Consider the following 22,646-nt stretch of genomic DNA (forward strand, 5'->3'; position numbering starts at 1 on the left):
AAAAAAAAAACCTCCATCCCCCATCCGCAAAAAAAGGACGATCAACAATTTTGTTTTATGAGGCCTTATTTGAGTGAGAAATTACCTCTTTCTAGAAAACTATGTTACTTCAGAGGGAGCTGTTTCTCACAATGTTGTATACTATCAACAGCTTTCCATTGCTCGTTACCAAGTCAGTTCGTATGCTTACAATTAATACTTGTGAGTATTTCCACAATGGTGTCCAGTCCCTTATGAACCAGCATAAGGTTTATAAAAATGCAATATTTTGACCTTGATATTGGTGTTTGTTTTCGTATGATGTAAAATTTTGTGGAAATACCGAATGCTTCGGGCAGCTTATTCTGCACATATATTATTGTTTGTTGGCAGTCTTTTTCTATTTTATAAGTCCTGGTGCTTTTAAAGGCAGTGGACACTATTGGTAATTACTCAAAATAATTGTTAGCATGAAACCTTACTTGGTAACGAGTAATGGGGAGAGGTTGGTAGTCGAAAAAAATATTGTGAGATACAGCTCCCTCTGAAGTGGAGTAGTTTTCGAGAAAGCGGTAATTTTCCATGAATTTGATTTTGAGACCTCAGATTTAGAATTTGAGGTCTCGAAATCAAGTATCTGAAAGCACACAAATCCGTGTGACAAGGGTGTTTTTTTCTTTCATTATTATCTCGCAACTTCGACCACCAATCGAGCTCAAATTTTCACAGGTTTGTTATTTTATGCATATTATTTTGAGATACAGCAGGTGAGAATACTGGTCTTTTACAATTACCAACAGTGTCCAGGGTCTTTAAATTATATTCAAGTCGGGAGAATGTATTTTTGTATTATTCAAATGTGAAGAACATTTTGTGATTAAAGTGGGTATAATATGTTTGTAAAAAATGAATATATACAGACCTTTTTTTTGTGCTGGTATAGATAGTTGTATGGTGCAATGTATAATTTTTTGTAAATCACGAGTACTGTTTCTGGAAGCATGTGTGGACAATTTTGTTACCGGTTGTTTTGTACGTTATGAGTACGGGTGATTTAAAATTTCAAAAGTGGAGAATGTATTTTGACTATTATTCTTAAGTGGAGAATATCTTCTGAATAAAGTTGAGAATATGTCTAAATGGGAATTGTGTCCATCGGCTATGTTTATTTTACACTCTAAAAGGCATTGGACACTCAAACTAATTTTAAGCATAAAACCTACTTGGTAGCGAGTAATGGGGAGAGAGGTGATAGTATAAAACATTGTGAGGAACGGCTCCCTCTGAATTGACGTAGTTTTCGAGAAAGAAGTAGTTTTCGAGAAAGAAGTAATTTTCCACGAATTTGATTTCGAGACCTCAGATTTAGAATTTGACGTCTCGAAATAAGCATCTGAAAGCACACAACTTCGTGTGACAAGGTAGTTTTTTTCTTTCCTTATTATCTTTTCGCCACTTCGATGACCAATTGAGCTCAAATTTTCACAGTATTTAATTATGTATGCATATGTTGAGATACACCAAGTGAGAATACTGGTCTTTGACAATTATCAATAGTGTCAAGTGTCTTTAAAGTGCCTGTGTGCACAAAAAGCACAATATCCACAGATTTACATTAAACTCACACAGTTTGAAGATAAATGATGGCAGAAAGCTTCCCTGAAAATATTACTTGCTGGGGTGCTGTATTTTTTTTAGAGTAAAACAATGCCATGATTTTTTTCCGTCTCATCAGTGATCGTGAGACGAAGATGATTTTAGCATGTTAAAACGTATTCTCATGACATTGTTTTACTAATTTCTCAAAAACTATACCGCACCTCATCGGCTAGTAATATTTTAGGGGAAGGCTTCTACTATCGTTATCTTCATTAAGTTGCATGTCAATCTGTGGACATTGTGTTTTGTGTTATTAACAGTACCCACATCCTTTAAAGCCATTATACACTTTTGGTACAGAAAAGAAGAAAAAAGTTCACAGATTTACAAATAACTTACAGGGTTTACAGAAGGTAATGGTGAAAGACTTCTCTTGAAATATTATTCCATGAAATGCTTGACTTTATGAGAAAACAATTATCAATTCTCGATAGCGAGAATTACGGATTTATTTTAAACACCTGTGATGACACGGCGCAACGTGCAGACACAAGGGTGGGTTTTCCCGTTATTTTCTTCCGACTCCGGTGACCGATTGAGCCTAAATTTTCACAGGTTTGTTATTTTTTTATATAAGTTGTGATACACGAAGTGTGGGCCTTTGGACAATACTGTTTACCGAAAGTGCCCAATGGCTTTAAAACTCCTTGGGTCAGAATTGAAAAAAAATACCCAAACCACTAGTGGTGTGTACATCACCAATGGTCCAACATACCTAAAAAGGGTGCTATACAATTCAATGCGTCTGAGATTTGTTGTATTCGTTGTCTGATTTGGTGATTCGAATCCATCAAAGTCAATGAAGCAATTCAACTGCTATTTTAACCTACTAGTTAGCTACGGTAATAATTAACAGAAAAACTAATACGTGTTTAGAACAATGCTTGATGTGCGGGTAGGCCCATGCTTTGATGATCGAAATCACTTCGATTGTATGCAAGCATCTGGCAGCACGTCGACGAAGGGTGTGCTGGGAAGAAGAAATAGAAAATTTTGATTTTTTTTCCCGCCCAGTTTATTTTGGTAGGAGATAATATTTCAACTATAGGACTTGTGGAGGAAGAAGATCATCATGTCTGTAACTCTTGCCTTGATCGGATTAATTGTTGGTCTACTTGCATGGTAAGAACTAGATTCTTCTTTTTATCTAACAGTTAAGACTCCGGGCAATGTTGGTAATTGTCAAAGACCAGTCTTCTCACTTTGTGTATCTCAACAGATGCATAAAATAACAAGCCTGTGAAAACCTGAGCTCGATTGGTGGTCGAAGTTGCGAGATAATTATGAAAGAAAAAACACCATTGTCACAAAAAGTTGTGTGCTTTCAGATGCTTGATTTCGAAACCTCCAAATCTAATTCTGAGGTCTCGAAATCAAATTCGTGGAAAATTACTCCTTTCTCGAAAACTACGTTACTTCAGAGGGAGCCGTTTCTCACAGTGTTTTATACTCGCAACCTCTCCCCATTACTCATTACCAAGTAAGGTTTTATGCTTATAATAATTTTGAGTAATTACCAATAGTGTCCACTGCCTTTAATGCAATGGGGACTTTTCACTCTAATATTTGAATATGATAAATACTTTGTTGGGCATCCCTGAAATCAAAGCACTAATTTGATGAAACTGGACACTATTGGTAATACTCGAAATAAGTATTTGCATACAACAAATTACTTGGTAGCGAGCAACGGAGAGCTGTTAATAGTTTAAACACTGTGATAAAATGACTCCCTTGATTTGAGAACAGGTAAATTCTAACTCAAATTTGAATCTGATAAAATATTTGAATCTGATAAAAGAAATGAGGTCCGTTTTATGCATCTGAAAGCACACAAACTTGCGCAACATTTCCCAAAGTATAGTAGCATTAACTCAAGATGATACATCTATTTCATACCAAACTAAATAATTAATAATAGAACAGTTTTGAACTGCATTATCTTTTCAATTTTGGTTATTTTCAAATTTACAGCTTATAAATGTCACGAGGCCATCGAAACCGGATTTTAAAGCAACACATTTTTTTATATACGATTTTCTCCTCCAAATTACGAAAACAATGCTTTAGATTTCACGAACCAATCTTGCTACCCGCAACCTATGCGTTAATAAGCGTATTTGCCGGGTTTTATCTGCGGGGGTTGGTGTGGTTTTCATGCGTGACCTCGGCTTGAGTATTAGTCCAAATCAGTCTTTTTTGGCCTATCTGAAAAGTATTGACAGACATAATGTAGCAGTACATTGAAATAAAGCGCATTATCTGTCGTTTTGTCTGAAAAAAATCGGGTACACCTCAAATTTTAAAAAGAGAAATTTGTGCGTAAAAAGTTTCAAAAAGAAAGAAACCAAGTCACAAAAATACGGCAAATTTTCCCGTTATGGATGTCGGCAACAGTCCCCATTAGTATATATGGATAGATTGTTTCACATTCTTCCCAAAAATGTAAAAAGCGAGACCGGATCGTAGCTAGTCAAGTCAGGATACAGCGATTTCCACCGGTAGTCCAAAACTCCCGTTACGAAAAAAATCAACCATTAAACAGCATGGTTTTCCTGCACGGTGATTGGCTGACGATGAAATCATCCATTGATTTTCGTGGGTATGGTGCACCGACCGCCAATCCGGCGTTAGTCAATAACAAATGAGCCTGTCTACTATGAGCTGAATGAGGGTCAGCTCATAGTAGAAATGACTATTCACTTAGTTCCCAAGAAATATTTCATAAAGAAAAACAGCATATGGATTTAACATTTTGAAAACAACTTTGTTGCTATTAGTTACCCCCAAAAAAGTGACAAGTAAAAAAGGTTACCAGCCAAAATACCATGTCACGTGTACATCTTGCGACTGGTATCCTGCTCATTGCTGCTAAGCATGCCATTATTAAGCACAACTTTCTGTTTAAGCAAGTCTATGAAAGTGGGCTCAGGCACTCAGTAATTACCAACAGTGTCCACTGCCTTTAACCAGTGCCTTTCGTTCATTGTTTTTCTTCAGGAGCACATACAAGAGAAGAACTTACTTCAAGACACTCGGCCTTTCAGGCCCACCACCTCTTCCATTGGTCGGTAACATCTTATCGTATGGAGGGGTAAGTTTGTTTGTTTGGTGTGTTGTGTGTATGTCGGGGTGTCTGTCTGTTGTTGGGGGTGTTTGTTTATTTGTTAACATAATTATATCTGTATGAATATATTCGCCTGTAAAGCTCGGTCTGATTCGTCATCCTTTCAATACTGAACATCCTTTGTCCTCACACCACTTTACTCCTTGGTCCATAGCCACCAATTAGTTCTGAAATAGAAACTTTAATTGGCCATAATTTTCACGTTTTCTTCTGGATCCTTCCCTTAATCCATTTCCCCTTCCGTTGTCTATAAATTGATATTTATTTGTTTGTACCTAATGTTTATGTTCTGATTAAGGTCCGGTTTGGATCGGAAGCTAAAGCCACTAGCCTACTATACTCATTATGTATCCGTCTCTAATAAATTGTAGTTGAAAAAGTACAATTTTTTCCTTAAAGTCATTATACACTTTCGGTACAGAAAAAAAAAGTTCACAGATTTACAAATAATTTACAGGGTTTACAGAAGGTAATAGTGAAAGACTTCTCTTGAAATATTATTCCATGAAATGCTTTACTTTTTGAGAAAACATTAAAACAATATCAAATCTCGATAGCGTTTATTTTAAACACATGTCATGACACGGCTAAACGTGCTGAAACAAGAGTTGGTTTTCCCGTTATTTTCTCCTGACTCCGATGACCGATTGAGCCTAAATTTTCACAGGTTTGTAATTTTATATATAAGTTGTGATACACGAAGTGTGGGACTTGGAAAATTCTGTTTACCCAAAGTGTATAATATGGCTTTAAAAGGTTCTTTGTTTTCATCTTCCTTATCATGATTTTGTCTCGTATCGTGTGTTGCCTGCTGTGAAGATACCTGTATAAATACTCAGAATCAATACAAAAAACTAGAGAAGATCATCGCGTCTGTATGTGGTAACTTACCAGTAAATTAAATACCAATGAATATTAACAATGTGGTTTAAAATTTATATATTTTTTTTAATGGAACCAGGGAATGCACGAAGCACATCAGGCATGGAGAAACAAATATGGCAAAATATACGGGTAAGTTTGTACTTGATATTATGTTAATGTTCTTCTTCTCTTCAGATTTGATGGCTTTTGGATAAATTTATTCAAATGCACTACGCCATGCACGCAACACTAATTTTTAAAAAAAATGTTATCTAGGTGTTATCATCGCATAACTATGTTTTTACTTTTATAGTCTCTCTGATTTTAGAACAATAATATACAGTCCTAACACACATTGGTGGGTATGGGTAAAAAAAAATTAACATTCTTTATCCCCGATCCAAACTTAAAGGCAGTGGACACTATTGGTAATTACTCAAAATAATTATTAGCATAAAACCTTTCTTGGTGACGAGTAATGGGGAAAGGTTGATGGTATAAAACATTGTGAGAAACGGCTCCCTCTGAAGTGCCATAGTTTTCGAGAAAGAAGTAATTCGAAATCAACCATCTAAACGCACACAACTTCGTGTGACAATGGTGTTTTTTCTTCCATCATTATCTTGCAACTTCGATGACCGATTGAGCTCAAATTTCCACAGGTTTGTTATTTTATGCATTAGTTGAGATACACCAACTGTAAATGCTAGTCTTTGACAATTACCAATAGTATCCACAGCCTTTAACATCTCTTCGAGATAGAAGTCATTTTCCACGAATTTGATTTCGAGACCTCAGAATTAGATTTTGATGTCTCGACATCAAGCATCTGAAAGCACAAAACTTCGAACGTGTGACAAGTTAGTGTGTTTTTTCTTTCATAGTTATCTCGCAACTTAGACGACCAATTTAACTCAAAGTTTCACAGGTTTGTAATTTGTATTCATAAGTTGAGATACACCAAGTGAGAAGACTGGTCTTTGAAAATTACCTATAATTAGTGTCCGGGGTCTTTCAGTGTTAATTTGCGTGAAACTGTGTCCCTCCAAGCTAAAGTATTGACAATCTCCATCACCAATACGCTGTTAGTATTTGTCAAACATGGATATGCTATCAATGTTTTAGTGTCGCTTATACCAATCTAGAAAAAAAAAATGCTTGTTGAATTCTAATCCAAAACTGGTAGCCTTATGTTAGTAATTGGTTGAAAGTTAATTTTAATCCTTTATCCCTGATGCGATAATGATAATAATATATATTTATATAGCACTTTATACACCCGAATGGCGTCTAAAAACGCCTCCAACATTATTCCCCTTATCACTGGGCCCTAAATCTTGTCAAGTCGTGAACTTTGCTGAATTTCATTATAAACGTTTTCAATCAATAAGGAAATCGAGTCACAGCCTGTAAATAGATTTTGTATAAAAGAAAACAATCATTTCGAATACCCTTATCAAACGCTTTTCTCATGTTACGTCATAGTTGGGGGAGCTCAAATTTGTAAAGCCGCTTTGTTGAAGCGTTCAACAAAGAAAACTTTCAGACATGACGTCAAAGCATTGTCATTTTGTCGCGCGCCTTCAACGGCAGAAGTGTTTTTAGTTTTTCAAAGGTTGGGGCCTGATTTTTTAAACGAAAATTACGAAAAATTAAGAAGTCTTCACATATCAAATTACATTTAAATGATGAACAAACGCATTGCGGACAAGTTAAAATAGCATTTCCGCTAAAAACATTTCGCTCAAGTAGCTGTTTCAAGTCATCTCAGCTCCCTGGGGAGTATACAGTCTGTGAAACATGCCCCACTCGGCAAAGTCAATTGACACAAGAACCATCTCTGCCCTCACGGATCCATTTACCCCTGGGTGGAGAGAAGCAATGGTTAAAGAGCCAATAAAGGATGATCTCAATATGTCAACTATTACCTTTTTATGGCCAAATAGACATCGCAGATACCGGTTAATAACTCTCAAAATTTGCATTTAGTAATAAATATCTCGAGTCAAAAATACACCCGGCCGCGCGGCTTTTTCAGCCGAGAGTCAAAAACGGCTTATCTATTATAATGATCCTGGAAGCCAGTGACGAATTTCCCCTATTTGTTTTGAATACTCAGTTCGCCAGCTATGGCATTTCCACACCAAATAGCCGCCACTGACGTCACGATTCCTTAGTCGCGCGGGTTCGTTTGACCCCACTTTTTTCAGAAATTTGGCTTGGAGCGTTCTGGAGAAAACCCATTTTTACCATGTTTTATCGTGAGGTAAGAGACTCGTTAAATTTTGTATGTTTCCTGGATGGACTGCAGCTGTTAGAAAACTGTAATATCTATATATTTAAGATCATCCTTTATTGGCTGTTTAAGTGTCTAGCTCCAGGACACAAGTGTCACGTCCGGGATTCGCACCCACACCCAGATCAACCACCAGAACGTGTGTCCGATGCTCTTATCCGTTCTTATGCAGTGATACGAAATTTGTTCATTAAACGAAGTTGGTCTAAATTAGCCCAATCAAGTCGACGTGTACACCTTTACTAAAAATCTTCCAAATAGAACATTAAATCCGTGTTAAAGATACTGACACCTTTCACTTGGTGTATCTCAACATTTGCACAAAACAACAAACCTGTGAAAATTTTAACTCAATTGGTCGTCGAACTTGCGAGATAATAACGGAAGAAAAAACTAAACACTCTTGTCACACGAAGTTGTGTGCTTTCAGATGCTTGATTAGAGGAAAATTACTTTCTTTCTCGAAAACTACTGTACGTTACTTCAGAGCGAGCCGTTTCTCACAATGTTTTATAATTTTCATAAACTGCCAACGGCTCTCCATTGCTTGTTACCAAGTTAGTTTTTGTACTAACAATTATTTTGAGTAATTACCAATAGTGTCCAGTGCCGTTAAGTACTATTAATGTATTTTCATTGACAGTGTGTTTGAGGGGGCACGGAAAGCCATCATTACCTCTGACCTTGACATGATTGAGGAAGTCGTTGTCAAAAAATTCAACAATTTCTGCGACCGTCAAGTGAGTTGTTTATTTTATCTATCCCCCATTTCAAAATACTAGTATTAATTGTTTGTTTTATTTCTCTAATCATACGTTCTTGCACTTTTTTCTCCAAATTAATTAATGCACATGGTAGAAAAACACAATACAAATAGGTTATAATAGTTTTCTCCAAATATTGTGCAACTAGTGGCCAGTTTAACCGCAGCATATTAAAATCCACCCTCCTAAAACAGTCTTTTAATTTCATTAATGGGTAATTTTTTTATTTTTATTAAACCAATTCGATTTTAACAATGAACTCGCAGCAGATTTTTTTCTTCAGAAGTCTGTAGTTGCGCCTTCTCTCCAACTTTTCATGCCGATCGCGCATTTCTGAAACAACAAGCAATTTTTCAAAATGGCTGCCATTGCCTGTTGTTCTACTTTTGCTTTTGCTCTTGGGCAGTTTTGCTTTTGGCTCTATATTATAGCACTGGCTCTGTATTGTATGTAGCCAAATATCTTGTCCGTGACATACTCTGACTGTGTGACAAACTAAACTATATGAATATTAACACATTCCTGTCAGACTACATCCGTCAAAAGAAAGTAAGAAAGGGCAGCGTTTAAAATAGTCAGTTGCTCTTTTGTTACGGCAGCTGCGATTTTACCATCTTTGAGGCCCTTGGTCATTGGTCGTGCTCTTTCTAGCGCTTTGATCTTAGTGTAAATGCGCTTAATTTGTATTGCATTGTATTGTATCGTGTTGTGTTGTGTTGTATTGTATTGTATTGTATTGTATTGTTTTGTATTGTATTGTATTGTTTTCATGAAGTATGGAAATAAATATCAGTTTGAATGAATTGTATTGTATTGTATTGTATTGTATTGTGTTGTATTGTATTGTATTGTATTGTATTGTATTGTGTTGTATTTGTATTGTATAGTATTGTATTGTATTGTATTGTATTGTATTGTATTGTATTGTATTGCATTGCATTGCATTGCATTGCATTGCATTGCATTGCATTGCATTGCATTGCATTGCATTGCATTGCATTATGCAATGCATTGCATTGCATTGCATTATGCAATGCATTGCATTGCATTGCATTATGCAATGCATTGCATTGCATTGCATTGTATTGTATTGTATTGTATTGTATCTCACCTATTTGTTGCTGATTGTTTTATCCCAAACAAGATATTTCCTCTGCGGCCGGACCTACTCAGCAATGATCTCTTGAGTTTAAAGGGTGATCGATGGAAGTTAATGCGGAGTACAGTTGCACCAACATTCAGCAACAGTAAGATGCGCAAGGTCAGCCAATAATCGTACATTGTTTCCCATATGTTATAAATTATCACAGAACTTGTGTGAAAATAATAGTAGGGAGGTTTAACTTCGCGAAGACATCATACCTAAGCATACAGTAAGCCGACATTGGCAACGTCAACCAGGAACAACACAGTTTTCTGACGTTCACGTGCACGTTTTTGCTCGCGTAACGTGCAGCTAACCTCGTTTATAAAATAAAAATTGTTCGTGTGAAATATCTCAAACACCTATTTGTAAAGCGATGTCATGTTGACTAATAATTGTTGATTTGTGATTTGTATAATTGGGGAAACACTTCATTTGTTTTACTCTTTTAAATGTAATACTTGTAAAACGTTGATATAGAGGATCGTTATTAACTTCACTATATTGTTATATATTTACACATCACAATGCCTAAAAATTCCATCAACTTAACAAGTTTATTTTATTATTAAATACTTGAAGATGGCGGAATTGGTCAACGACCGTGCTCATCTGTTTGTTACCAATGTTCAGAAACGTGTCGACGAGGGGAAAGGCGAAATGGAGATGTCAAAGTAAGTCTCGACTAGGTTTAAGAACTGTTTATGATTGTTTTCAATATCTCACTGCTACCGTTTTGTAAACCCTTTGTTATTATAGCGTTGTGGTACCACTTGTAATATCATTTACAAACATAAACATAGTTTTGTCATTCATACTTTGATATTTATTTTATTTGTACTCCACACCGAGTGAATTTTTATAAACTGGTGAACGTTCAAGCTTCTTTGACATAAGGAGCGCGTTCCGGTCCTTTAAAATGTGTTTATTATTAATTGCTTTCCCTTCAAAGTAAAATTCTTTTGGGTTTTGTGTTTCTTTTTGTGTTTGTTTCTATAATATCTTGTGGATTTCTCCCGTAGGATGCTTGGTTCATTCGCCATAGAGTCTGGTGCCTTGTGTGGCTATGCAACCAAGATTGATACACAGAATCAGGACGATACCACATTTATTGACAACGCCAATTCGTTCTTCAAAGGATTCAAAGAAATCCAACTACCATGGATGCTTATATGTCAGTATATGTCATGTTGTCTTTTCAGTCAAACCTTTGTTTGCTTCTTTCTTTTGTTGCCCAGTTTCACACTGAACAACCCACTTACAATGCCTCTTCTGTCCACCATTTAGGGTTTTAAGACGGCCAAAGGGGTTAAACTATGAAACATGCGATTAGAAGCCCCCTTTTTGTGTCAAAAAAACCAAACAATTTGCGAGTACAGGTTGCTAGACTAGTGTGCTCATTTCGTTGTGCTGCACTTCGATCGAAAATCTTCAGAGGGAGCCGTTTATCACAATATTTATATACTATCAACAGCTCCCCATTACTCGTTACCAAGTAAGGTTTTATGCTAATAATTATTTTGAGTAATTTACCAATAGTGTCCACTGCTTTAACTCATTTTTGGCACTATACTGAGTTTTGCCACTGGCATAATGCTCACAATAAATCCCTGTTGAAATATTTACCTACAGTGATGTTCTCTTGGATGGAGCCTGTGTTAAAGTGGTTTGGATTCTCTATTCACCCAATACCAGCTTTTAACTTCTTCAGGGATTTGATCAAGGATATCATCAATACACGCAGAGCTGACCCAAACCGAAAGGTACGAGTAAATGATATTAAATACACAAACATTTTATGAATGTTGCTGTTTATCTCCTTTTCTATACTTTGTAATATTTTTTACTGGCCTTTCTTTAGATAACTTGTATAGATTACAGATTTTAAAGATTTTGTGATGTATTTTTGTAACTTTATAGTTTTTTAGAATGAATCCAATCGTATGTGGTTGCAAATAATTGAACCTTACAGTACCTACCATTGCATTGAGTACGTGCCATTTTTGGTGCAGGTTTAGCTTGGTGCAGGTTTTTGGTGCAGGTTTAGGGTGTCGTGGCCGAGCGGATAGGAGCACCGAACTCAAGCTCTGGCGTTTCTGTGTGCGGCAGAATGTGGAATCGGAGTCGCGACACTTTTGTCCCTTAGCAATACACTTAACTATCATGTGTGCGTTCGTTTAGCTTCCCTGGGTCGACCCCGCGGTGCTCACTCGGGTGAGCCCCTGGCAAGAGCTAATCGAACTATCACTCACCGCTCTCGCAGTGACGTCATGCACCTGGGGCCAGCCCCCCCCCCCCCCCAAGTGACCCACTCCACAAGCAGGGCACTGGGGGCTGACCTGAGTGAGCCCCTGGAATGACGTCAAAGCTATTCGATCGCACCGGGGCAGACCGGGGTCGACTCAGGGAAGCTAAACGAACGCACCCTATAACTGTTTCGCGCCACCAGGGATAAACTTGATTATGAGTGTCTTTAAATGCACTGAAAATGTTTGGTAATTGTAAAAGACCAGTCTTCTCACTTGGTGTATCCCAATATTTGCATAAAATATCAAACCTGTGAAAATTTGAACTCAATTGGTCGTCGAGGTTGCGAGGTAATAATGGAAGAAAAACACCCTTGTCGCACAATATGTGCTTTCAGAAGATTGATTCGAGACCTCACGCGTGAAGTCTCGAAATAAATTCAAATATTTTAGTGGAAAACTACTTCTTTCTCGAAAACTACGTTACTTCAGAGACAACCATTTCTCATAATGTTTTATACTATCAACCGCTCTCCATTGATCGTTAAAGGCAGTGGACACTGCCTTTAACGAAATCAAGCATCTGAAAACAGACAACTTCGTGTGACAATGGTGTTTTTTCTTTCATTAATATCTCGCAACTACGACGACCAATTGAGCTCAAAATTTCACAGGTTTGTTATTTTATGCATGTTATGTTGAGATACACCAAGTGAGAAGACCGGTCTCTGATAATTACCAATAATGTCCATTGTCTTTAACGTAAGTTTTTATGCTACAATTATTTTGAATGATTGCCAATAGTGCCCACTGCCTTTAAGTGTTTAGTATTAATATTGTACAGTATAATGAACTGTGTCAAATACTGATACCTTTATACCATGTATTGCCTCAAATCCCATATGGTATTTACTTCTTTGTGTAGGAGTACGTGGACTTTCTCCAGCTGATGATGAAAGCCCATAACTTCCAAGACGAAGATACTCCCGAGGAAGAGAAGGTTGTTGTCGATATGAAACGGGAACTCACTGACGATGAAGTTGTTGCCATGGTAATTTATCGTATAATAAACGTAGCTATCGTTACACCGGCGATGAAGAAACTGTTTTTATTTCTTGTTTAGTTTCGGGGAGGAGGGGTTGTAAACACTAAGTTAGTCAGTATGTATGAAGACATTTTGGCTAAACTCGTATCTTCATTCGCAGCAAATATGAAAATAAAACAAGACAAGTTCTTAAACAAGCATAATATACCTAGCAAGTAGACACAGACTTAGTGTTACCGCAACCCAAATTGATACCTCTCAACGCAATGCCTTAAAATACCATATAATGAATGCATATGTTGAACATTCCATTTCAGTCCATAGTATTCTTTCTTGGTAACTACGAAACAACGACAACAACCCTTTGCTTCACTGCCTACTTATTGGCCACAAACCCAGAGGTACAGGAGCGCCTGATAGCTGAGATTGATGACGTCATCGGTGACCGAACAAAACTTACATACCAAGACGTCTCTGACCTGACTTATTTGGATATGGTGTTACACGAGTCAATGCGAGTATATCCGCCGGCCATCGAGTACGTAAATCACAATGGGAGACTTTGAAACGCTAGGTGGCAGCAGGCTTACCAGTATGTCTGCTGCCACCTAGCGCTCCAAAGCCCCCTATTTAGTATAATACTGGTTGTCAGTGTGTTCTTTCCCATCTCCTGGTGTCAGTGGGAACTTTTAAGGCCTTTAATCACAGTCTGTTTGACCCCTGCTGAGATCCCGCCTTGGACCTGAGCCGATGTCCCAGAGAAATCTGTCGGAGATTCTGTTTCCCATACTTAATAGGACTTAAAAACGTTGACTGAGGAGGACGTTTCAGAAGAAGGCGATATCAGTAGTAGTTTGTACACAGTCCGGAATATGGGGGACGGAATCTCTTGCCACAACGGTGTCGTACGTTCAATAGCATTTTGTCAATGCCAAGCTTTGTGGCTTGGAGAGCTGCGATCCCAGGCGTCCGGATGGAAAGGGAGAACACGCTTGCGAGTAGCGAAGCCACGAGGGCCTTTTCCAACTTGTTTGCGGTTTTTAATGTTTTCTTTATAATCACGAGAATATTTGGTTAACTTGAAATGTATGCTGTGACCGCTGACCCCCCATTGCTTCTGATTGGTTTGGAATGTTGCTTCCCTTTGGGGCAGCACAAATCAAGATTATGCAAAAAAACATTAAACACCGCAAACAGGTTGTAAGGGAGATTACTCAACAGAGGGCGCTGTTGGACAAAACTTATAAATGTTCACAAGAAACAGTTGCATAATGGTAAGGTTAAAGTTTAACAATGATTGCTTTCACTCTTAGCACACTGTTGGCGTCTGAATGATGGAGATATTGTCAATACAAAGAGTATCTCTCTCTTCAGTCCGGTGGTACAAATTGCGCTGCGGTGGTCATTACAGACCTACGCCAACCACCTCGATCTACTGCTGATCTTGATGTAGTCTTGCCCCAAGACGATATTAAAGGATTTGGGTACTTTTTCAGATTTACATTAAACTTACAGGGTTTGAAGATAATGATAGTGGAAAGCTTCCCTTCAAATAGTACTAACTAAGGTTGTGTAGTTTTTGATAAATGAGTAAAACAAGTCACAAAATCATTTTGGTCTCATGAGACCAAAATGATTTTAGCATGTAAAATCCCCTTAACCAGTTATGATATTATACAAAACTTGGTTAATACGTTTTTACATGCTAAAACTGAGACAAAAATTATTACTTTTACTCATTTCTCAAAAACTATAGCACCGCAGTAAGTAAAATTTCAAGGGAAGCTTTCTACTATCATAATCTTCAAACTGTGTAAGTTGTGGACAATATGTGGACATTGTGTTTTTAAAAAGTACATAAAAAAAATATACCCGTTAAACGATATTAGATAATGTACTGCGATCAGTTGTAACTCGCTAAAGCGCGTCCCCCCCCCCCCCCTCATTGACTGGTTTGTGGGCAAGACTGGTCTCCGGCGTAGTCTGGGAGGCTACACACAAACCAGTCAAAACAGTTTTATGAACACATGACATTAATTTTTTGCAACAGTTTAAACCAAAATATAATAATTATAAGGTGCTGTCTTCATTGTTTGTGTGTTCAACATTACTTTCCAATCAAAATAGGTTTGACCGGATTTGTCAGTCTGACTGCGTCGTCAAGGGTGTGCAAATACCCAAAGGTGTTATGGTGGAAGTCCCAGTTTGGGTGGTTCACCACGATCCAGAGACCTGGCCTGAACCCTACAAATTTGACCCTGATCGGTAAGACATTATTGGGATACCCTAGTTCTCGGCCCAATTTCATAGAGGCTGCTTTTAAACAGAAAATATTGCTGAACAACTCCCTACACAACTAAGCATATAATATTTAAGCTAAAAATATTGCTTAACTAAGCAGAAAATATTGCTTAACAACTCCCTTAACTACTAAGCATATAATGAGCAGGATACTAATCACAAATGGTACATGTGACGTGGTAGTTTGGCTGGTAACCTTATTCTGGAAAGCTTGTTGTGCTAAGCATCTTGGCTGTGCTTTTAAGCACCTCTATGAACAGTGATAGCATTGTGAAAGAAACGGCTCCCTCTGAAGTTTTAGAGAAAGAGGTAATTTCTCACTTAAATATTAAACGACTTGCAAATGTGCAAACAGTTTTGTTTTCTTCTTTCATTATTCTCTTGCAGCTTACCAGTTTTTGAGTCAACATTTTCACATGCTTGTTATTTTATACATAATTTATTATGTTGGAAAAGAGTTAGGACTATGTCCTTACTTAGGATTTGTCCTAGGAAATATTAAAAACTTAAGGCTAGTCGAGTAACTCGTCTTTACTCGAGATAAGACTTGTCATAAAGACACTGGTCACTATTGGTAATTGTCAGAGACTAGTCTTCTCATTCGGTGTATCTTAACATAATAAAATTATACATAAAATAACAAATCTGTGAAAATTTGAGCTCAATTGCTTGTCGAAGTTCCGAGATAACTATGAAAGAAAAAACACCCTAATCACATGAAGTTGTGTGCTCTTGATTTCGAGACCTCAACATCTAATTCTGAGGTCTCGAAATCAAATTCGTATAAAAACTTCTTTCTCGAAAACTACGTCACTTCAGAGGGGAGCCGTTTCTCACAATGTTTTGTACTATCGACCTCTCCCCACTACTCGTTACCAAATAAGGTTTTATGCTAATAATTATTTTGAATTATTACCAATAGTGTCCAGCACTGTCTTTAACTCTTTGTGAAATTCATCCCAGTGCCTTTACACCTGGATGTGTTTGTTTGAAAATACTTCTGTGAGTTTTGATATTAAGATCTCATACACGTTTGTATTACAGTTGGGTACCCGAGAAGCGAGGAAAGATGCACCCCATGTCTTGGATACCATTTGGAGCAGGCCCGAGAAAATGTATCGGGTATCGTTTCGCCACGTTGGAGATCACTTTAGTCATGATCCGTATCCTGCAGAAGTTTCGCATAGAGACCTGCCAAAACACAGAGGTAAAACTTCATTTGTAATAGTCTTCATTTCACTATTGATAAAGAATCCGAGCTAGCACAACCTAGCACAACCTATGATTTCCATATACTGACTGGATATAGGAAAACTCGAGAAAAGTAATACTTTGTCATTTTTGGCGTCATTTTGAAATGTTGTGATTTTCATTAAATCTCTGTAAAAATTCCGTCTTTGTTAGCTGCACCTATATCACATCAGACCATCAAAACACAGATATGGCCAGCTTACGTCACTGCAATGACAGTCGATACAGGGGTCAATACGAGCAACTCTCGTTTGACCTCTTAATATAGAGGACGCCCTATCTACTTAGTTGAGTTGATGTCCGTGAGAATAATGTTTGATACTACCTTGAGGTTATTTTTAACGTTCATTTTAATTCTCTACCATCAGATCCCACCGAATATTGGCAAGCATGGACTGATTCTCCCAGAGAAAGGAATGACACTCCGGTTTACTAACAGAAATAAGTAATTAATAGGAGACTTTCTGGGACGATAAGTCTGCTGCCACCTAGCTTCGGAAAGTATCCCATTCACGATAAAATAAACACAACCACCACTCACTTATAATTCCTGACGTTAAGACATTGTCGTTGTGTAGGCCTAGGTCTTATAGGATGTTCGAGATTTCCTCAGCAGAGGTCTCGAAATGACATCTTTCTCAATAACAACATTACTTCAGTGTAAGCCGTTTCTCACTTTGTTTCATACTATCAACAGCTCTCCATTGCTTGTTACCAAGTGAGTTGTTTATCATTACAACTATTTTGAGTAATTACCAATAGTGCCCAGTGCCTTTAATCGAATCACACATATTACTTTAACCTTGATCTTTAGAAGCTACATAATGTGTGAGTTACAAACTGTTTTTTATTTTATTTTGTCTTTTTCACTTTCTTCGGAAGGAGGGGTGGATGCCGTGATTTAGTATGCATTGGTATGTTGTGTTTAAACAGAGAGGAAGAGTCAGTAATGGTTCACAGCTGCAGTAAAACGTATAGAGGGTTCCTTAGTAGTGATACTTGTGTAGGGAACCCAAGTACGCGCCGTAGTACCTTGTAAACCCTTATAAGGTGCTAAATAATTGGTTCTCAGAATTCATCACTGCAATAACCTATCATTCTGAAAGTTTGTAAATACTCAGCGCATTGAGTACCTTGTTTGGTAGATATGAGCGCTATTATAAGACTTCGATATTATTATTATTATTATTATTATTCATCCTTGCGGATAAAGACAGGGTACCAGTCTTCCTTTGGGCTCACTCTTTCTTCCTTCCATTTAGGGCACATTCATTTAAAATATTTTCTGTCAGTATTTCTCGCTGTTGGTTCTCTGGCCATCCTCCAGATACTATTCATCCAAAAGGGGTTTGTTTCCGGGGTACCTGCATAAATATTGTTGCTGCTAGCTGTATCATAACAAGAAAGCAGGGTTGGGATTTTATGTACGATCGTTACTCGTTACCAAGTAAGGTTGTTTGCTAATTATTATTTTGAGTAATTACCACTGCCTTTATGGGACAGAGTTGATTTGACTGCAGTATGTACAATGTATACTTCAAATAGTTGGGGTGGGGGGGAACTGATTGTGACTTTACGGTTGGGATTATTGTGTTTCTTTTAGGAGTTATTATAACACACATTGTTTTGTGCAGATGACGGAGGTTGTTTGTAATGTAATTGTTTTGTAAACCATAAGCTTTTTTCGCACATTAAAGGGCCAGTCACATGATGGCGTTTCGCCTGAACGTATGTCGTCAACGTATGCGAACTATCAAAAATACGTTGGTGGTTTACACGCCGATTGTAAGTTAAGGATACGTTGGGGATTTGAGTTTATGTTAAGAGCACGCTGTGATACGCTGTTAAAATTTCGAACACGTCGAGCCCGCAAACACATATTGAGCATGTTCAAAACTTCTCGGCGTACTGAACGTGTGCTTCATACGACGCTCGTTGGATAAGTCGTCAGTAAATTCGTTGTGCGTTAGACATACGTGATTATACGTTGACGTTAGAGGTACGTTACTCGTAAGTTGGTAAACGTTCGTACGACAGCTGACGAATTGATGACGTATATCCCTTTCGTATCTCCAACGAGTCTCGATGCCATTCTGACGTATCCACCTTATGTATAACTAATGCCTGGCAATCGTGTAACATACATAACTTTTGTACAAAGGTGGTGATACGCTATCTACATAAGTTATACGCTAAGTATATGTGACCTGTGACATCGCATGTTTACAAAAGAGCCACAGAGCCTGGCCTTCCTGCAGGCAAGGTTTGTACACAGCTCAATGGAAGAAAAACATAATATCTTATATTTTATGGAGATTGCAGTGTCTAATTCATATCAACTTTTGATATGATGAAAGGGGCACATCTAAAAACTTGATCAGCTTTTCAGAATACGTTCAATACGCTACGGATACTTTCCCTTGTATGTGTTCCGTTACAAGTCGTTGGGAAATGGGACGTTCTTGGACTTTGGAAACTTCCAAACTATTTTGTGTATACGTCGGCATACGTTCACCAGGCGAAACGCCATGATTTGACAGGCCCGCTACTTTTGCTGGTATATTAACATGGACTTATGAGAACTTTTTGCGACCGCTATTATGTACAATAATTGGTTAACTTGGGGATTATTGGGTTTATAAGCATATAGTGTTATACATTCACTTTGCAAAATAAAACAGCAATAATATGTGCAGATGATGGTGGTTGTTTTCAATTGTTGTGTAAAGACAGCTGTCAAGCACATTGTTTAATGGTTTTACTTTAATTTGTTTATTTCAAAAGATGTGCATTCCTTTGAGTTACAGTCAAGATGTGGAGAACATTATTTTGATTAAAAGTGGGCAATGTTTCGAAATAATATGATTTGTGTCCAGCTATGGTGATTTGCCTTATTATGAGTTGACCATTTTTGATGATTTCAGTGGTATCCTGCCTGACTTAATGTTAGGGAACTCTGTGCTGCTGTATTATCTTCATGCTATGTTTCTTGTCATTATTATTTGTTCATGTATTGCTCAATATTTAAATTTGTAAATGCAAGTTTGCTGGTATATTTTGTGTGCGATAATAGTTGTAACTTATCTTTAAGATGGCAAATCCGACCTTTTTACGATGTAGCACGGCCTGGTTGTTTTTCTATGGGTGATCTTTGTTACAAGATAGGCAGTTAAATTGATTACGCAGTGTGTCTCACTACCAGCAATTTGCTTAATTGAGGCTGTGATTGGGAATACTATCTGGAAATAGACCCTTCCCATGATGTAAATTGCACATAGCGCGTGCGCACTAACGTTTTGGTTGACAAAATGGGGGAAAATCGCGCTGTTTTGTACACGACTAATGGGTGCGTGACGCACACGCGATTGCGCGTCTGCTTAGTGCACAACTCTATGGTGTTTGCCAACCAAAAGGGTCTGTACGCATGCGTGAATGTAATTAGCATATTTCATGGGAAGGGTCCATTACAGTCTCCTTATACGATGGCTAGAGCAAGCTAGTCTAGATCAATTTAAGAACTCACTCCGCGGTAGTGCAGTTAAAGCCATTGGACACTTTCGATAACAGTATTTTCCAAAGGCCCACACTTCGTGTATTTAGGCTCAATCGGTCATCGGAGTCGGGAGAAAATAACGGGGAAAACCCACCCTTGTTTCCGCACGTTTTGCCGTGTCATCACATGTGTTTAAAATAAATCCGTAATTCTCGACAACGAGAATTGATCTTTGTTTTAATGTTTTCTCGAAAAGTAAAGCATTTCATGGAATAATATTTCAAGTGAAGTCTTTCACCATTACCTTCTGTAAACCCTGTAAGTTATTTGTAAATCTGTGATTTTAATTTTTTTTTTCTGTGCCGAAAGTGTATAATGGCTTTAATAGCGATCCATTATAAGCTAAGGTAGTTATCCCGGCCGACTTTCTACCTTCCGCCCAGGTAGTAGTTACAAAGCTGGACAGTTAGTTTCTTGAGAACTGAAAAGTCTACCGAAATATAGCCTTGTCCGAGGCTCTTTTCGTAAGCACCGGCCCACTCTTAATTCACGAATTACATCTGATACTTTTCTGCGCAGTACATAACAGTACTTGATACCGTGGGGTCGAGCACGGTTTTTTGAGGTTCCAACCTCATACGACGAAACAACTACTTATAAGGGAATGATGTGCGCGTCGCGCGTATCGCGTGAAGTGACACGATGTTTCAGCCGTTGCTCTCGACCAATAGGAATGAAGAAACTGTCTTATAAGCACAGGTGCAAGCTCGCGTGTCACGCCAATGTTTCAACACTTGTTACTTGTCATAAACAAAGGTTTATTTACACCCACGTGACGCGCTCTCCACCAATAGGAATAGCGAATCTGTCTGAGGTATTTATGAATAAAGATTAAAGATGCTACGTCAAATTTCTGGACCCAAACATTAAAAAATAGATTTTTTTGAGTGAATGGTAATTCAAAGAGTATCACCCGCTCTAACGAAAAAAAGTTTAACTTTTACTTTTAATGGTCCGGAACCATGACAAAAAATTAAAATGTTTCTTATAAAACACATAAAAGTTGGTCACGTGATATATTGTCGGGATCCCGACAAAAACTAATTTTTCACTGCTACTAATATTAATTGGCGGACCTTTTTGAGCAATGGCTCAAATGAAAGCTTGTAACTTTTTCTTGACCCCCATCAAAGTACCCATTGAATTTTAAATCAAGGCACCTTTGGTTTGGCATGATTCCTTGCTCATGTCATGCAATCACGGGGGCTTGTTTTGACAACAAAGGGGTGCCCGACTATTATTCGTTAGTATGGCGTTTGGCCGGGTTTAGCTTCAGTTATTATCTGATCTGTATCTTTACGTCTACGAAACCAAAACTGGCATAAACGCAACGGATAATTGCTGTTCTGTGCCAAAATATGATGGCCTTCCAACTCAATGCTATGAATCCAAGTATATTTGAGTTTTAAAAAGAAATCCTTCTTTGTGTTATATTGATTAAAATAAAATTAAAAAGGGTTCAAAACTCATTTGTTGTTTTCATTTAACCAATGAAATGTTCAATTCCTGACCCTGGCCTTCTCCCTATTTATTAACTGTGAAATCTCAACTAAAAGCTGGAAAGTTTGGTCAGCTTCAAATTAAATATATTCAATATACAACACACAATAATAAACCAGATGACAAATCTTTTAACTTTGTTAATTTTACAAAACATTTATTTTAAAGTCCCTTTCAGCTGCTTACATAAAATAACAACGACATTTTGATGCGTTTCTGCACACACGACAAGTTGAAAAAACTTGAGTGACCACAGCAAAATACAAATTAAAAATTACTTGGGAAAGTACCTTGGTATAGACGATGTGACCTATGTTTACATTCAAACCGCCCTCTGTTGACAAAACACTCTATACGTCATGTTTCGCCGGTCACAGTAAGATTGCGTACACTTTCTAGCTGGATGCCAAAACACAAAGGTTTTGCCCGGCGGTATGCGTGCGAATCATGTTATGGTTTTCCTGTGACGTCAGAGGTCACATCGTCTATATTAATATAAATTAAACAGAAATATCAGTTTTGTTCAGTTTACAAAAATATCTTGTGAGGGAGTCTCCTAGTGAAATTTATTACTCGACTAGTCGGGCCTCAGAGTCGCAACTTTTCCACTAGTTTTCGATGCCCAAGATGCCTTACGGCATATATTGTTTGGCACAGGCGCAATGTATTAAAGTTAACGCTGAATGGATTGAAAGATTATGTAACTGGTGAAAAACAATCAGATTGTGTTCCGTAAAGTAAATTAAGACCCTTTTCAAAACCGCGGCTGCCGCATTGGATTCGGCTTCAGGCTCTGTCATGTCTGACACCCCACGGGGCATAAGCAAAGCATGCGCAATTGTTAAAACTATCACGGGGCCAAGCTAGCCTGAGCCGAATCCAAAGTCAAACCCGTGGTCTCGCAAAGGGCCTTTCGC

At 37.8% G+C, this 22,646-nt stretch overlaps 1 protein-coding gene across 1 annotated transcript; it reads left to right on the top strand.

Moving 5' to 3' along the window:
• The first annotated feature begins 2,580 nt into the window (after positions 1-2,580).
• LOC139934695 (cytochrome P450 3A24-like) lies at positions 2,581-19,515 on the top strand. The gene is made up of 13 exons (XM_071929056.1): positions 2,581-2,760; positions 4,639-4,732; positions 5,727-5,779; positions 8,569-8,665; positions 9,834-9,950; positions 10,416-10,507; positions 10,856-11,007; positions 11,466-11,596; positions 13,005-13,130; positions 13,442-13,662; positions 15,252-15,389; positions 16,470-16,632; positions 17,045-19,515. Exons 1-13 carry the CDS (start codon positions 2,711-2,713, stop codon positions 17,123-17,125), a joined length of 1,515 nt encoding a protein of 504 aa, XP_071785157.1. The 5' UTR covers positions 2,581-2,710; the 3' UTR covers positions 17,126-19,515.
• Positions 19,516-22,646: the final 3,131 nt, after the last annotated feature.

The sequence above is a fragment of the Asterias amurensis genome, chromosome 3, assembly GCF_032118995.1.
Source record: "Asterias amurensis chromosome 3, ASM3211899v1".
NCBI classification, from domain to species: domain Eukaryota; kingdom Metazoa; phylum Echinodermata; class Asteroidea; order Forcipulatida; family Asteriidae; genus Asterias; species Asterias amurensis.

What these genes read in the sequence shown, in the direction of transcription:
- LOC139934695 (XM_071929056.1), top strand. Translation starts at nt 2,711, where the DNA reads ATGTCTGTAACTCTTGCCTTGATCGGATTAATTGTTGGTCTACTTGCA. An exon ending in GCAACAGTAAGATGCGCAAG is followed by an intron (nt 9,951 to 10,415) that starts GTCAGCCAATAA and finishes AAATACTTGAAG; the next exon opens with ATGGCGGAATTGGTCAACGA. An exon ending in ACTACCATGGATGCTTATAT is followed by an intron (nt 11,008 to 11,465) that starts GTCAGTATATGT and finishes ATTTACCTACAG; the next exon opens with TGATGTTCTCTTGGATGGAG.